Here is a 16,745-nt window from a genome sequence, read left to right as displayed (position 1 = left end):
CAAACAGGACAAAGCTGCCTTGGAATGCCCAGGAAATGCCTCTGCCCTGTCCTTCAGCTCAGCAGAGAAGCCTCTGACAATATGAAATGAAGGGACAGCTCCTGGGACAGCAAAGTCCCTGAAATAAAGGGACAGGCTGAGCTCTGCAGAGGACACAGATCCCAAGCACACAGAGCTGTGGAGGAAAGCCAGCGCAGCCCAGCCCCACCTCTTGCACTGCACAGTGTAGGTGAGGTTTCCTCTGGGGAACCTTGGTGCGTCCCACTGCAAGGTGCTGTGAAGATTGACTGAAGTAATTCTCACGTTCTGGGGCTCTGGGACCATTCCAGAAACTGTGGGAGGAATCAGAACCAACATTTCAGTGTTCGCCCCAGCACTCGTCACTCATCCAACATTTAAACACAGCCTCTGCCTTGCCTCAGGTGCTCATTCAAAACCAGAGCCCAGTGAAATTAAATTTAAATCCTGATGCCTCTCCTGCCTCCTTATGCAACAAAAATTACTGGCACCAGTGACTTCCAGTAAGTGCTTGTGACACCAGCATTTCTGGTGCATGACTGGGCTGGTGCTGCCCAGCACTCGGGGCAGGAACTCTCCCTGAGACTGCCAAAGCCCAGTTTTTCCAAGCAGTGCTCCAGCAGCACCGTAGGAACAACAAGGGTGTGGGGATTGATAAACTTCAGCACCTCTGAAGGTAAGAGAGCTGTTATATATAATTAAATGTAATTAAGTATCATTAATCGGCATCATTCACAAGTGACAAAACCCAGTTGTTCTCCTTTCTTGGAACTGAATCAAAGAAACCCTAAACTAGTGTAAAGTGTCAATGAAAAGCTCCTTACTGTTATGATTTAATTCTTACATAATTGTAGGTATTGAGACCAAAATAGCAAAGATTCCAGCTCATTACTGCACCACAAATGAGCAATGCAAACAAACCCCGCCAGAACAGAGCCGTGCTTAAATGTCACAGGAGTCACACCTGAGGAGAGGCTCTAAGATAAATAACACATTTTCCATGTCTGTGGTCCACAGAATCTTCAGGGCTGGAAGACACCTCCAAGGTCACCCTGTGTCACCCCAGCAGCCCACAATCACCCCTGAGCTGTGTCCCCATCTGATGCAGAAATGAATGAAATCCCTGTGTCAGTCACCCCCCTCTGGCAGGCAAGAGTTTGAAATCTGAACCTGGCTTAAACAAAATCGGTTTCACACCCTGGTCCTACAGTGTTACCCCTGCACCCAACAAATGAATCAAACACAGTGCACATGACAAATACAGGAGTTCAAATCCCAGACTGATGTGGGTTGGGAGGGACCCCAAATCCCAGCCAGGGCCACCCCTGCCATGGCAGGGACACCTTCCCCTGTCCCAGGCTGCTCCAGCCCCAGTGTCCAGCCTGGCCCTGGGCACTGCCAGGGATCCAGGGATGGAATTCCATCCCAGCCCCTGCCCACCCTGCCAGGGAACAATTCCTCATTGCCAGGATCCCATCCAGCCCTGCCCTCTGGCACTGGCAGCCATTCCCTTGATCCTGGCATTCCAGCCCTTGTCCAAAGTCCCTCTCATTTCTCTTGGAGCGCTCCCCTGCTCTGAGGATGAGGTCTGAGGCAGGCATGCAAACTCCCAGGAAAAAGCACATTTCCGTGCCAGGGTCCCTTCCCTCACAGCGCTGCCTACCTGAGGAGCCTCCAGGTAAACTGCTCCATTGGGCACAGTGGATCCAAAGAGATGAGGAAATATTTCTGGCGTTTCAGGTTGGTGCACAGCCCTGCCAGCCCATGCAGTGCCAGCTGTGCCCCACGGCCACCTTGTCCCCAGCCCAGAGCACTCAGTGCCACCTGCAGGGGACACCTGCAGGGATGGGCACTGCAAAGCTGCCTGGGCAGCCCCTGCCAAGGCCTGAGCACCCTTTCCATGGGCAAATTCCTGCTGCTGGCCAAGCTGAGCCTGCCCTGGCCCAGCCTGAGGCCGTTCCCTCTGCTCCTGTCCCTGTTCCCCTCTACAGTGACACGGGGCTCTGGGACCGAGTTTCGCCCTCTCGCCCGCCTTTCCCCGTTGGGATTTGCAGCGTCCCACTCCCGGCAGGACCGGCCCCATTGCCCAGCACAGGCCGAGCCCCGAGCCAACAACGCGCTCAGGCGGCGGGATCTGGCTCCCCACCCGCAGAGTCCGGGCGGGCTGGCCCCGCTGTCCCTTCTGTCCCCACAGGGCCCTCCCGGGGCCGCTCGGTCCCTCCCGGCCCCCGCGGCGCCGCGCCGGGCTCGGGGCAGCGCGGAGGCACCGCCGCCTCAGGCGCCCCTCGCTGCCGCTCCCCTCAGCGCTCCGCCGCCCGCCGTGCCCGCGGCCAGGCGGCACCGGGAGCTCGCTCCTTCCCTCCGTCCCTCCCCGGCAGCCCCGGCGGACTCACCACAGAACAGCAGCCCGCTGCAGAGCGCGGCCCGCAGCGCGGCGGCCATGGCGGCTCCTCAGCCGCGGCGGGGCGGCCGAGCCATGGCAGCGGGAGCGGGGCCGCCGGCACCCCGAACCCTCCGCTTCCTCACGGGGCGGGCACCGGCACCCCGAACCCTTCCGCTTCCTCACGGGGCGGGCACCGGCACCCGAACCCTTCCGCTTCCTCACGGGGCGGGCACCGGCACCCCGAACCCTTCCGCTTCCCCACAGGACGGGCACCAGCACCCGAACCCTTCCGCTTCCTCACAGGGCGGAGCGGGCACCGGCACCTCGAACCCTCCGCTTCCCCACGGGATCGGTACCGGGAGCCCCGGCACCCCGAACCCTCGGCTTCCCCACGGGATCGGTACCGGGAGCCGCGCCATCCCGAACCCTCCACTTCCCCACGGGATCGCTACCGGGAGCCCCGGCACCCCGAACCCTCCCGCTTCCCCACGGGATCGGTACCGGGAGCCCCGGCACCCCGAACCTTCCGCTTCCCCACGGGATCGCTACCGGGAGCCCCGGCACCCCGAACCCTCCCGCTTCCCCACGGGATCGCTACCGGGAGCCCCGGCACCCCGAACCCTCCGCTTCCCCACTGGATCGGTACCGGGAGCCCCGGCACCCCGAACCTTCCGCTTCCCCACCGGGCAGCCCGGGCTGCGGGCACGGCGGTGGCCCCCGGGCCTGAGGGTTCTTCCCCCCACACCGGGTCTGTTTCCCCTCACACATCAGGGCTGCTTATACCGATTTTAAATTGCTCGTTTGGATTTTAAGTGTCATAAAAATATTTTAATATTAATGGGTAATTGTACAAAATTATACAAAAATAAAGTCAAGAAGTGTATTAATGCCTTGATCCACTCTTTTGTCAGCTGAGTATTCCTGTCTCTGCCCCCATTATTCCACTTGATCAGTGCTCTCTGCACAAATACAGCATCCAGGCAGCAGAAGAGGTTTCACAGAAATCCAGTAACAGAGATAAAGAATAAAAAATTGTAAAAGTGGTCTGGTTAGGAGAGCAGCCTTCCCCTGCCCCAGGCTGCTCCAGCCCCAGTGTCCAGCCTGGCTTTGGGCACTGCCAGGGATCCAGAGATGGAATTCCATCCCAGCCCCTGCCCACCCTGCCAGGGAACAATTCCTCATTGCCAAGATCCCATCCAGCCCTGCCCTCTGGCAGCGGGAGCCAGTCCCTGGCTCCTGTCCCTGCAGGCCTTGGAAATTGTCTCTCCCGACCTTCACAGGGAACAATTTCCAATCCAAAACTGCCCTCTGTCAGTTTGAAGCCATTCTCTCCTGTCCTGTCACTCCATCCCTCATCCAAAGCCCCTCCTTTGGAGCCCCTTTAGGCACAGAAGGGGCTCTCAGGTCTCTCTGGGTCCTTCTCCAGACAAACAGCCCCAGCTCTTTCCGTAGGAGCCCACGCTCACGGGATGTTAATGAAAGGACAAGATCTGTGCGTTCAGTCCAGAAATAAGAGCTGGACAACACTGGTTCCTATGCCATAAAGTCAAAGCAGATCTCCCTCCTTCACCTCCTCATGTACCCTGTTACTTGCTCTGCGTCTGAGTCCACAGAGTCGCTTTCCTCAGAGGAAGAGGAGGAGTTTTGCCACTCCCGGAAGTCATTAGAACAAGGCGCTCCCTGCCCACCTGCCGTGTCCTCCAGCAGCTTTGGCTGCAGAGCATGAGCGCAGTGCCAGTCCCCTGCGTCCTGCCGGGCCGCAGAGCCCTGCCCGTGCTGCTCCAGGGATCCCAGCAGCACCGAGTGCAGGCTGATGGTGAAGCACTCACTGCCCCGCTGGGGCTCACGGCTGCCCCCGGACAGAGCGCTCAGCAGCTCGCTCCTCGTGTCCCTGTCCCCTTCAGGGTGTCCCTGAGGCTCCTGTGGCTCAGCAGCTGGCGTGTCCCCAGCCTGGCTGCTGCGGTGCTCACAGGTGCTGCTCACGGAGTACTGCCCCAGGCTGCTGGGGGTGTCACAGCCCTGGGGGACAGCGGCCCTGCCCAGCCTGTCCCGCCTCGTGTAGTCGTGGTCACACAGGGCGCTGCTGTCACTGTCACTGCTGTCACTGTCAGTGTCATCACTGGCACTGCCTCTGCGGCCCCTGGCCTTGCTTTTCACCTCTCTGGGGATGATCTCCACCGAGGCCACTGTTTCTGACTCAGACACCCACGGGGAGTAGGCCAACTTCCTGATGAACGCCTGGAAGAGTAAAAGGAATTAAATCACTCAGCCCCCTTTGCACACGTGCATGCAAAACCATGAAGAAAACCCCAAATAACCTCCAGCCATGAGGCTGTCAAACAAATTATTCCATCTGTGCCACAGTTTGGGCTTTTTCTGCAGAGTTCAGGGGATCTAGGATTGCTCCTTCTTTTCCATTCCTGAACATCACACAACTCCTGAAAGGTTTGAGGGGGAAGGGATCTTAAAAAATCATCACATTCCAATCCCCTGCCATGGCAGGGACACCTTCCCCTGTGCCAGGTGCTCCCAGCCCCAGTGTCCAGCCTGGCCTTGGGCACTGCCAGGGATCCAGGGCCTGCCCACCCCTCACAGGGTGAGCTGTCTTGTCACTCTCCCAGCTCCTGCAGTCACCTCTATCACAGCTGAGCCACTTTCACGTCCTTTAGAAATTATCTTTTGAAGCAATTTTCACCATTTTAACATCCCAAGCCCTGTCTTCCCTCTGCACTTCAGAGGATTATTCAATATTTGAAGCATTCATCAAGTTGACAATAAAAAATAAATAAACCTTAGACACTCCTTAGTAATGTGTCCAGCAATTGTTGGGACCTGAGTGATGACACAGCAAAGGACAGAAACATGAGGAAAAAGTCTTAGAAAAAAGTGGCACCCATCTGCTCTGGGTATGTTTGTAGAAAATGAAAAATATTTATGCTAAATATTTATGTAAAACTCTACAGAATTAAATGTAAAAGAAGTCAGAGACTGTAAAAAACAGAACAAGCAAAAAAAGATAGAAACAAGAAATCTTGTGATTTTTGCTTGAAATTTAGTGGCACAATTATTTGTGAATGAAATTATCCACTTAAATTCAATCTGTGGAAATAAAAAACTAGCTGGCTCTATTCAGGACTGGCTCCCTCTGTGCTTGATCACAGAGAAAGTCCAAGAGAGATTTTTCTATTATTATGAAACAGTGGAACAACTTCTCCTCCAGTCTCTCCTCGCAGGGCAGCTTCTCCAGCCCTCTGCTCACCCCTGGCCCTGCTCTGGGCCACACCTTTCGTGCCCTGTGGGGACCAGAACCGGGTGGAACATTCCTGGATATTCCCCTGAGCAGGGTGGGATGAGCCTCTCTGTTAGTGACTTGTCACAGAAATAGCAAGAAATGCTTTTGAATATTTGTTCTGAAGATCAGACAAAACTCAGCAGCCCAGAGATCATCTTTGCCTGAGGTAAACTGCAAATGCAAACATTCTGTGCTCTTACAGAACCTGTACCTAAAGCACAGGACAAAATTCCAGCTGTTAAACCCCCTGCTGCCAGCCAGAGAGGGCAGATCTGAGAGCTGGTACATACCAAGGTCTGAGGAAGGGAAAACTTCGGAAAAATAAAACCTGCTGCATGCACACACTTCAGGACAGCAAAAATGATCAGTGCAACACAGACAGCACCTGCCACTGCAGCTTCATGATGCCCTGGAGTGAAAAAAAAAATCAAACAAACACACATGGAGGAAGTGTCCCACCACCCCATTCCAGACCTCCCAGTCACAACAGGAATTAGGAATCACCAATAATTTGGGTTGGAAGGGATCTCTGAAAGTCAAATGCAAAACAAGACCAAATCCCAAACTAGCTTCAGGACTCACAAAAGAAGTGACTCCATCTTTTTGCAGAGCTAGTGGAGATCTGAATGGCCCAGGGGATTGCCAAGAGATTTGTTGCCCTAAAATCAGTGGGGTTTTATATTTCCCTCCTAAACACCCACAATGGTTCTTCTCTTGGAATGTTTCTCTCTGCCAGGGAGGCTCTGAGGGACAGTGCCCAGGGAGCAGCTGGGGCTGGGCCAGGGCAGGGAATTAGGGTGGATTTTAGGGCAAGGCTCTTCCCCAGAGGCTGCTGGCACTGCCCAGGCTGCCCAGGCAATGGGCACGGCCCCGAGGCTGCCAGAGCTCCAGGAGCCTTTGGCCAGCGCTGCCAGGGGTGCCCAGGCTGGGCTTGCTGGGCTCTGGGCAGGGCAGGGGTGGCACTGGGGGATCCCTGGGGGTGTCTCCCAGCTCAGGACATTCCATGCTGCTGTGATCACTTGTTTTTTGGGACTGAACTGTAAATGTCCCTACACCTACAGAACACTGCCCTCCCAGACCAGCCCCCCTGCCCCACAGCTCCAGTACCTTGCTGAGCCTCTGAGTGTGTAGTGACACACTTCCAGGGGGAGGGGACAGAATTCTTGTTCAGGGATGCAGTGACCCCCACGGACAAGCAGTAATTCCTGCTGGGGTACAGCTCCTCGATGACAACACTGAACACCTCTTCAGTGGTGCTCTGCCGTGGCCTCTGCCATGAAAAACAATGGTTTGAAATCAGTCATTGGCTGAAAAGAGTCCCTGCTCCCTCCTCCAGACCAGCCCCCCTGCAGCGAAAGGAAGCTCAGACTCTGCTGGCCACGGTGTCTCTCTTCTTCTAAGAAAGCTATTTCTATGTTTGCTTTTGCTTCTACCCACATATTTGGTTTTGGGAGCCTGTTAACCATCAGAGCCATTCATGCCCTCAGTGTTCCTCCCCTAAAGCACAACTGCTCCCAAATTTCCCTACCTTATGCTCTCCATCCTGTGATTTCAGGGTGATCTCATAATCCAGCTCTTCGTAGATATCAATTAAAGACAGCAGCTTCCCCTTGTCTCTGAAGTGGGAGGCTGGCAGCTTGATGGTGACATTGAGGCAGTTTGGACAGGAAGTGACATTCACTTCTGGTGGTCCCAGAATTGCTGTTGGAAAACGAGAAAGAGGAAAAAATGATGGAAAAAATACGCACTTTATGCAGTACCAACTCCCCTTCTGTGATGCACACAGAGCTGGCTCAGCACTCTCCAGAGGGGCCCCTGCTGCCAGTCCACAAGGCCTTGCAACATTTAACTTCCACAGCCAAACCATCATTTCCCACAGGCTTTAAAGGAAAAGGAGCGGAAGGAAGAAGCAGAAAGGGAACTGAGGATTTGCTCCACCTTCACAGAGATGTGAGCTTTGTATCTACCTGAGATTAAAGCTGAGGGTAAAGTACAGAATAGAATCCTGGAATGGGTTGGGTTGGGAGGGACCTTAATCCCAGCCCATCCCACCCCTGCCATGGCAGGGACACCTCCCACTGCCCCAGGCTGCTCCAGCCCCAGGGTCCAGCCTGGCCTTGGGCACTGCCAGGGATCCAGGGATGGAATTCCATCCCAGCCCCTGCCCACCCTGCCAGGGAACAATTCCTCATTGCCAAGATCCATGTAACCCTGCTCTCCTTCAGCTGAAAGCCACCCCCCCTTGTCCTGTCCTTTTTGTTAAACCAGCTACTGAGGGACTGCAGGGCTCCTCCTCAGGATGCTCTCCTTGTCCCATTCTCATTCCCTGCAGTGTTCCCTCATCCCTGACTCTGGAAGGGGACACAGCAGCTGCCTCTGCTGAGCTCAGAGGAAACACCATCAGTTCATCCTCCACAGCTGTCCAGCTGTTCCTCAAGATCTCTCAGCTCTGTCAGCTCAAAACTCCATTTTATGCAGAGCCAAGTGGAGCCACCTCTGGCAATAAAGACAAGCACCTTCAGCAGGGAAAAGGGCAGATGGATTGTCTGTCCATCAATCTCTTCCCTACACCTGCTGCAGACCTGGCATTTTTTAACTCAACATCCACTATTTGAACACACAAAACCAATGCTGCTCTTTCAGTTGTGTACCTTACACAGTCAAGAGATTTTTACTTGGTGTTTGTCAATGCACAACTGTATTTCCTTTATATTTATAATGTGTTTATTTCAAAACCAGAGCCTCATTCCTTTACCAGAGCTACTAATCAGAACTACTCATTTTAGAAACTTATCTATATACTTAAAGTAATAGATATATTAAATACTACACACAAATAGCCACCAACACAGTCAGGGTGGAGTCTTACAGCAAAGGCAGCAGAACATAATTCAGGAATCAGCTGCTAATGCAAACTACAAAAAGAAGAAATGCAGAGAGAACTTACTCTCAGTGAACGGCACAAAACGCAGCACAGAAGAACTGAGCACCTGAGCTCCTCCAGTGCTCTGAACTAACACAGAATACTCAGAGGATTTGTCCCTGAGCTCCTCTGTCAGCTCACAGGAGAGCTGGGCGATGCCTGAACACTGCTGAGCACTCATCCAGTTCTGGCTCCTGCAGGAAACAGCACGAGTCTCAATTCTCTGATGTGAGGAGGCATGGGAGTGTGAGGAGAGCATTTCTCAGGGGAAAAAATAAAACAGAAAAATTAAGAAAAAACCCAGAAAAACAGAAAACAGCAGCATTACTATCTTCACTGAATCCCTGGGGCTGGCACAGCCCTGCCAGCCCATGCAGTGCCAGCTGTGCCCCACGGCCACCTTGTGCCCAGCCCAGAGCACTCAGTGCCACCTGCAGGGGACACCTGCAGGGATGGGCACTCCAGAGCGCCCTCCTCTTTGGGTCAATAAACATTAAAAGCAGAATTTGTGCCTCATTTTGTGTGACTTGCCTGTGGCCTCTGTAGAGCACGTTGTAGGACGCTGGCACAGCTGGGTCATGTTCTGCCTGCCAGGACAAAATGTGCTGGAAATTGTGGGAGTCCATCTGGAGGTTGTAGGGAAGCCCCTGTGAAATTCCTTCTAGAAAGGAAAAAATAGAAAAAAACCCAAAAAACAACAAACAACTCTGAGCTTTGCAACAATTCTAACAAATAAACCCACTTAGAGCAGCTCAGGATTTGCCCCAAAAAGCAGCCACGGGGGAGAGCTCAGCACAGACACAGCAATGCACAGCACTGCGCACACGGATTACATCTCCCTCAGTTCTTGCTCCAAAAAGCATGAAGTTCCAAAATGATGATTGGTGAGGATGTGCAAGCCGTGAAATGCGTTAGTTCAAGCATTTTAAAGATGGTAACACTCTTACCAGGCAGGCTGCAAACAGCTGCAGACAGAAAGGTGAGGCACACTGGAAAGTGAAACTCTGTATTAATGCGTGGTGCATCCACAGGTGCATCCTGACTTTTACTGCAAGTATTCACCTGCAACAACTGGCTTCACACCCAGCACCGCCTGTGGAACTGATACTTTCTGTCACATCTCCCCAGACTTCCCTACATGTCCCTGCTCCTGCAGAGCCTGGCAGGGGTGTCCATGAACAGGGGCTCTGAGGAGGAGCTGGTTCCTGGATCCCTACGCTGCTCCCTCCACGTGAGGCTCAGGATTCAGTGTCAGCAAAACCACCCAAGATGTTCTCATCAAACCATGTCTCAGAGGACTCTGACTGTATTTCAAACACCTTTTCAAGCCATCCTAAGAATTTTAGAACTGATCTGGGAAAAGATTCCATTATTGCTTGACTGATCTTCATAGACCCCAGAATGGTTTGGGTTGGAGAGGACCTTAAAGAACACCCAGTGCCACCCCTGCCATGGCAGGGACACCTCCCACTGTCCCAGGCTGCTCCAGGCTGGCCTTGGGCACTGCCAGGGGTCCAGGGGCACCCACAGCTGCTCTGGGCAATCCTGCCATTCCAGAGGCTCCTCCATCTTCCTGTAAAACCTCCCCAGCAGGCTGTGATCCACCCTGGCTCTCTCTGCATCCAGGATTCCTTTCCTTGACCAACCCAGCTTCCCATTGCTCTCATCCTTTCAACACAGTGCTTCAAAACACTTGAAGTTTTTGTTCTGACTCTTTTTATTCTTTTTTCTCAAGACCCTTCAGCCTCCCTTCTGCTTTGAGTGCAGCAAGGAGGAACTTCCTGTTCAAGTTTTAGGCATTTTGTGGTCATGCCTCTGACTCAGGAGATGCTGACTCCCACACTCAGTTGGCAAAGCAGCCACTACTTTAATTCCAAACACATTTCTTCTCTGTTTTACACGAACTCCATGGGAAAATCTGCAGAGTTCCTTCCTTATCTTCCCTAAAACTCTTTTGTCTTGACTAGTTGTGTTAAAAAGATGTGCCACAGTCAGCATGACTGAGAAAAGAGAAGAGAGATCAGGGCCTTGAATTGGAAAATTTAAAAAATCTTCGTGGACATCCACAAATAATGGGTTTAACTGCAGCTAAATGTAGAATAATGGATTTCTTACCAGGTAGGAAATCACCCATTTGGGAAAAAAAAAACAAACAGTGGGGATAAACAAGCAATATTTTAACAATTATTATTATCTGAACACAAGCTCAGATTTGTAATAAATTGTGTCTGCTGAATTGCTGCTGTATTCCAGTTAGCATTATTTGATTCTCCAAAGCCTCTTCTCTACCCAAACCAAATTCCTCTCAGTTCAGAGCTCAAACTGCCTCTGAACTTTGTTTCAACAAACAAGTTTAGCAAAGGAAGTTGAACAGTTGCAAAACTGTTTGTGTTACACTCTTACAAAGGAGACACAGCCAAGACAAACAGCTCAGAACGAGTCACTGGGGAGATCCAGCCTGGGGAAATACAGATGGTCTGGAAACTGCACGGGGAATCTTCTGCAGCATCTTGGCCTATTTGAGTTTCTACCACCCCTGGCAGTGCCAGGGCCAGGCTGGACCCTGGGGCTGGAGCAGCCTGGCACAGGGGAAGGTGTCCCTGCCATGGCAGGGGTGGCGCTGGGTGCGCTGTGAGGTCCCTCCCAAACCAGTCTGGGGTTCTGGGATGATGACCTGAGCCTTTTTACGGAATAAAAGGATCCTAACCTAACAAACTCCCTTCTCACAACAAGCACAGCTCAGCCAAACTGAGCTTCTTTCACCTGCTAAAATCTGAGCTTCTTTTACCTGCTACTCCAGAAACTGAGGAGAGCTGGAAAACTCAGAATAAAAAACAAAAACCCTCACATGTAACTGAGAGTTCCTGGACGTGCTGGGAGGCAGAATCATGGAATGGAATGGGCTGGACTGGAAGGGACCTTAAATCCCATCCAGGGCCACCCCTGCCATGGCAGGGACACCTTCCCCTGTGCCAGGCTGCTCCAGCCCCAGTGTCCTGCCAGGGATCCAGGGATGGAATTCCATCCCAGCCCCTGCCCACCCTGCCAGGGAACAATTCCTCATTGCCAAGATCCCATCCAGCCCTGCCCTCTGGCACTGGCAGCCATTCCCTGGCTCCTGTCCCTCCATCCTTGTCCCCAGTCCCTCTGCAGCTCTCCTGGAGCCCCTTCAGGCCCTGCCAGGGGCTCTGAGCTCTCCCTGCAGCTTCTCCTCTCCAGGTTGGACATTCCCAGCTCTCCCAGCCTGGCTGCAGCCCCCGCTCGTGGTTTGTGCAGAGTGCAGCACGCAGGGCTGACAGAGATCCTTACTCTGGGAATCGCTCCAGGGAGAGCTCTGCAGCACCATGATGGTCTCTCACTTCATTAACTCAGCAGGATTATTAATGAATTAATGAGCCCCTGCAGTGCTGCTCTCTACCCCAAAGGTTCAGGTACTTACCAAGCTGCCAGAGAGGCATTGGCACATCCATTGGGGTTCTCATGGAGATTAACAAACAAACCTCTCTGCTTGCAAAAGGAACATTTCGCTTCTGCTCCTACAAATACATGAAAAACAAGCACATTTTACTAAACGATCCCAGGAAATTGCCTTAGTAAATCACTTCAAACTGACCCAAGGTTTCTGTACAGAGCTGTTTTACCCTCTCCAGGTCTGAGGGGGGGCAGTGGTACTGAAAGAGTTACTGGGGGCACTGATCTTTATCATTTCATGCCAATCTTTGTCCATTTTCATGGCAACAGCACTCTCCTTTTTCCATGGAAAGGGCTCCTACCACTTCAAATAAAGCAGAAACCACTGTATAATTATTTATATTAACTTTGCATTTAGATGGCATCTGAGAATTCAATGCCACTCACTCCAACTCCATTAATACAATGAAAACAAACTTTGCTTGGCTTTGTTTGAAATAAACTCATCACCATTGTAGGAATTGCTTCCAAAAAGGGAAAAGATCAACAGAGCAATTGGAAAAAAATTAATTACAAAGAAGTCAGGAAGTTTGTTACAATTTTTAAGGCATAAGATCTATTAAAATAATCCTTCTCTTCACTGTTATTTTTTACTCTAATTAACACCCCCATAATATTAACATCAGTTTTGAGTTAGCTGGGCAAAGGTGTATCTATTTCTAAAGAATCTTCCTCTTGGGTTTAACAAAAATTAACTGCTTTTTAATTTATTTGCAAATACAACTGGAATTATTTTCTGTGCAAAACAAGCAATTTAAAATCCCGCCAGAGCACGCTCTGTATATCCATATATGAATATATCCATCTGTAACCCTCTATATTCATCTACTAACACGGGATAGAAGTCATCTGTTAAATTCAGGGGAAGTAAACCCCTTGATCTGAGAAGTCAATCTCCGTGCTCAGAGTTGTGGCAGGAGGGCAGAAGCCACTGGGTGGCCTGGATGTGTGCAAGTGACAGTCCCACAGCCCCAGGGCATGCTCCCTTCCCCTCTCTCTGTTAGCTCACTCAAGCAGAAGCGGTTCCAAAGGGCAGCTGCACCTGCAGGCTGGGATTTCCCAGGTTGTACAAAGAGTTCCCTTCAGGAGAAGGCTCTGGGGAGGCTGGATTCACTCGGTAAAGGATTTCCTCTCCCTGTTAACCCTCGCAGCTCACCCCAGGCCCCATGTGGAGCCCTGCTGCCCAGGGATGCGCTGCGTGTACCTGGGCTGCGTGCTGGCCATGCTGCAGGGATAACAACAATCACTCTGGGGTCACGCCAGGCTCCCGGGAGCCTCTGGCTGCAGGGCAGAGGAGGCTCCCACATGAGGCACGCCCAAAGCCAGGTTATTCCTTCAGCACCTTCCGCTGGCTGAGAAACTGTGACAAAATGTGCTCATCTCCAGGATGCCACAGCGGCCTAGAGCTGGATGTCCTCTGCAGATCTATCACAGCCAGGGAGATTCCAGGCAAAAACCATTTCTGTCAGATCTCTGGTGAGCCTTGGTTACTCCTCCTCAGAGCTGCAGCAATGCCTGTGGAGAAGCCATGGAAAGAGCAGTGAGTGCAGCCCCCCCCAGCAGCTGCCCGCAGCCCCAGTGCCACCATGGCCCAGGGGACACTGGCACAGCACCCACAGCTGCAGCTCCTGGGATCACACACTGGCTGGGGGGATCCCAAATCCCACCCAGTGCCACCCCTGCCATGGCAGGGACACCTTCCCCTGTGCCAGGCTGCTCCAGCCCCAGGATCCAGCCTGGCCTTGGGCACTGCCAGGGATCCAGGGATGGAATTCCATCCCAGCCCCTGCCCACCCTGCCAGGGAACAATTCCTCATTGCCAAGATCCCATCCAGCCCTGCCCTCTGGCACTGGCAGCCATTCCCTGGCTCCTGTCCCTGCAGGCCTTGTCCCCAGTCCCTCTGCAGCTCTCCTGGAGCCCCTTCAGGCCCTGCCAGGGGCTCTGAGCTCTCCCTGGAGCTTCTCCTCTCCAGGTGAGCACTCCCAGCTCTCCCAGCCTGGCTCCAGCCCTGGGATCAGTTTGGTGGCTCTCAGGTTCAGGCTGGATGGGGCTCTACTTGCTTCCAAACAGAAAAGAAAAACAGCACCTTTGAGGTTTTGAAAGTCATTAGCTCATATTTCAGAAAAGCTCTCCCCCAATTCTCTGAAACAAGCAGATGGTCTGTTTACTTACATAAATCAGCTTAGGGGAATACTGAGAGAGGCAGAGAGGCTGACTGACAGAAAGGCAGTCTGCAGAGGAACATTCTGAGCCTGCACAGCGACCTCTGAGAGCACCCAGCCCAGCCCCTGCCCCCAGGGTCACCTCCAGCAGCGCCCCAGGAACGTGTCCAGGGGCTTTGGGATGGCTCCAGAGAGAGACACTCCAGCCCCTGCCTGGGCAGCTGCTCCAGGGCTCTGCCCCTCCAGGGAAGGAAGTTCTTCCTCCTGCTGGGCTGGAATTGTTGTGTTTAGCTCCTGGCCGTTCCTTGTCCTGCTGCTGGCACACTGAGCAGAGTCTGGCACCATCCTGACACCCCTGGAGCTCTATAAAATCCTGAACCCACCCGAGCCAGGCAACCACACTGTGCCTGTGGCATTATTCCCACCCTCAACTGCTGGGAGACTTTGGATAAATCACTTCTAAGGACACAGAAATCCCTTAACCTCAATAACCCAAGGCCATTACCAACAGCCCTTTTCCCACGGGCTGCCACAGTGCTGAGGAGGAGACAGCCTCAGGCTGGGCCAGGGCAGGCTCAGCTTGGCCAGCAGCAGGAATTTGCCCATGGAAAGGGTGCTCAGGCCTTGGCAGGGGCTGCCCAGGCAGCTTTGCAGTGCCCATCCCTGCAGGTGTCCCCTGCAGGTGGCACTGAGTGCTCTGGGCTGGGGACAAGGTGGCCGTGGGGCACAGCTGGCACTGCATGGGCTGGCAGGGCTGTGCCAGCCCCGGGGATTTGGGATCTGCCCGAGGGACAGGGGACCCTCGGGGATGGCCCAGCCTGGGCAGGGGACCCAGCACACAACGGTTCGACAAGGGGCGCTGTGAGAGCCCTCGGCAGCCGCCGTTCCTCCCACACATCAGGCCTCGGCGCGATTCGCACACCAAAGCCACCCCCGGGCACCTCCCAGGCCACCGCCGGGGTCAACGCAGCGAGCGGGACGCTGCCAAGGGCCAGCCCTGCGGGCTTTTGGGGCTCCATGTGCGGGTCAGGGGGCTCCACACGGCTCCAGCAGAGCGCTGCCGGGAGCCGCGGAGCCCTGCAGGGCAGCGGCCCTGCCCGCTCCCCTCAGCCGGGGGAAGGAGCGCGGCCCCGCTCCCCTCAGGGAACCGCGCCAGTGTCACCGCAGGGCCGCGCCCGGCGGCACACGGCGCCGCACACACCGCCTCCTTGCAGCCGTACCTCGCGGTGGAGAATCCCGAGGGGCTCCGCTGCGGCTCCTCATCGCTGCTGAGCGCTTCTATCGGCCCTGATCGATGCCATCGACCCTAGCGCCGCCACCCGCGCCGCCGCCGAGCGGAAAATGGCGGCGGGAACGGGGCGCCCCTTCGCACAGGCCACGCCCACAGGGAATCAAACCACGCCCCTACGCAGTCAAACCACGCCCCAATCGGGCTATAGACACGCCTCCATTCCGTAAGCCCCGCCCCTGCCCCTCGGGCCCCGCCCAGCTGTCCCTGAGGGGCGATGGTCCCTGAGGGGCGATGGTGGTCCCTGAGGGGCGGCGGCGGTCCCTGAGGGGCGATGGTCCCTGAGGGGCGATGGTGGTCCCTGAGGGGCGGCGGCGGTCCCTGAGGGGCGATGGTGGTCCCTGAGGGGCGATGGTGGTCCCTGAGGGGCGATGGTCCCTGAGGGGCGGTGGCGGTCCCTGAGTGTCGGAATCCAGGACATCCCTCTGGGTGCCCTGGATGGCCAGAGCCGCTGGCAGGGGGCTCTGAGACCCTGGCATGCAGCCAAAGACACACATGGGGTTTGGATCTTAGCCCATGGAGCAAATTACTAACTCTGTATCAAGAATTACAAGCCACACACACAAGTTTAGGTGTTGTAGTAGAAGCAGTCACAAAGTGAAAGGAAGGATTTCTGAGTGCTGTACAGGGGGTTTAAGCCTTGTACGCAGGGGTCCGACTTTTGTACATGGGGGTCAGGGGTTCTAAGATGGAGGGATTTGGGTGTGCCCTGTCCTCTTTCTTTCTCCTTCCCAGCCTCCATGTCTTTGGTGATGTTGGCACTCACAGATTGGTTTAGAGTAGAAAGTCACCATTCAATATAGATAGTAGGCATTGGGGAAAAAGTATAAACATGTAACACGTAATGTGTGATATAAAAGATGGCACCAGCCCCTGGGAGGGCAGTGTGCCTCTGTCTGACCTGCTGAACAGGCCACAGCAGCTCAGGAGAAGAATCTTTTAGATAACCAACAATAAACTACCTTGAGAACAGACAACAGAAGACTACTGAGTCTTTCTTCGAAGGCACGGGTTGGAAGAGGGACTTTTCCATCTTTTGGGGTCACTCCAATCCGGGGGTAAAATCCCACACCTGAGGGGCGGCGATGGTCCATGAGAGGCGGCGGTCCCTGAGGGACAATGGTGGTCCCTGAGGGGCGGCGCCGCTCTCTCCCCACACTCGCGGAAAGGCCTTTATTCCTTTCTCTGCCTTATTCCCGTTTCTGCC

The 16,745-nt window shown here is 54.0% G+C and overlaps 2 protein-coding genes across 9 annotated transcripts; one reads left to right on the top strand and one right to left on the bottom strand.

Annotated features, from left to right (window-relative positions):
• The first annotated feature begins 1,617 nt into the window (after window positions 1-1,617).
• Window positions 1,618-3,128, top strand: LOC119697762 (collagen alpha-1(III) chain-like). Its single transcript, XM_038128966.1, has 3 exons — window positions 1,618-1,696; window positions 2,213-2,898; window positions 3,006-3,128. The coding sequence occupies exons 1-3, from the start codon at window positions 1,618-1,620 to the stop codon at window positions 3,126-3,128; spliced, it is 888 nt and encodes a 295-aa protein (XP_037984894.1).
• An 86-nt stretch (window positions 3,129-3,214) lies between these two features.
• On the bottom strand, window positions 3,215-15,617 carry IFNAR2 (interferon alpha and beta receptor subunit 2). Of its 8 annotated transcripts, none has more exons than XM_038149285.1 (10): window positions 15,471-15,617; window positions 13,292-13,602; window positions 12,056-12,152; window positions 9,564-9,605; window positions 9,148-9,277; window positions 8,641-8,810; window positions 7,222-7,394; window positions 6,801-6,963; window positions 5,984-6,102; window positions 3,215-4,639 (listed from the first exon to the last, which is right to left on the bottom strand). In XM_038149285.1, exons 3-10 carry the CDS (start codon window positions 12,096-12,098, stop codon window positions 3,968-3,970), a joined length of 1,512 nt encoding a protein of 503 aa, XP_038005213.1. In that variant the 5' UTR covers window positions 12,099-12,152; window positions 13,292-13,602; window positions 15,471-15,617; the 3' UTR covers window positions 3,215-3,967. The 8 variants fall into 8 exon arrangements, with proteins under 8 accessions (XP_038005213.1, XP_038005249.1, XP_038005223.1 ...); XM_038149321.1 differs by having other exon boundaries at window positions 9,148-9,274; XM_038149295.1 differs by having other exon boundaries at window positions 12,056-12,146; window positions 13,430-13,602.
• Between the last annotated feature and the right edge of the window lie 1,128 nt (window positions 15,618-16,745).

The sequence above is a fragment of the Motacilla alba genome, chromosome 1 (assembly GCF_015832195.1).
Source record: "Motacilla alba alba isolate MOTALB_02 chromosome 1, Motacilla_alba_V1.0_pri, whole genome shotgun sequence".
Taxonomy (NCBI): Eukaryota; Metazoa; Chordata; class Aves; order Passeriformes; family Motacillidae; genus Motacilla; species Motacilla alba.
The sequence above is the reverse complement of the archived record's forward strand: the minus strand, read 5'-3'. Positions and strand labels throughout refer to the sequence as shown.

Coding starts and splice junctions, on each gene's coding strand:
- LOC119697762 (XM_038128966.1), top strand. CDS start 1,618: ATGCAAACTCCCAGGAAAAAGCACATTTCCGTGCCAGGGTCCCTTCCC. Junction 1,697..2,212: donor CCTACCTGAGGAGCCTCCAG/GTAAACTGCTCC, acceptor CTGTCCCCACAG/GGCCCTCCCGGGGCCGCTCG. Junction 2,899..3,005: donor CCCGCTTCCCCACGGGATCG/GTACCGGGAGCC, acceptor CGCTACCGGGAG/CCCCGGCACCCCGAACCCTC.
- IFNAR2 (XM_038149285.1), bottom strand. CDS start 12,098: ATGAGAACCCCAATGGATGTGCCAATGCCTCTCTGGCAGCTTG. Junction 9,278..9,563: donor AGCTGTTTGCAGCCTGCCTG/GTAAGAGTGTTA, acceptor TTTCCTTTCTAG/AAGGAATTTCACAGGGGCTT. Junction 6,964..7,221: donor CACAGGATGGAGAGCATAAG/GTAGGGAAATTT, acceptor TTTTCATGGCAG/AGGCCACGGCAGAGCACCAC.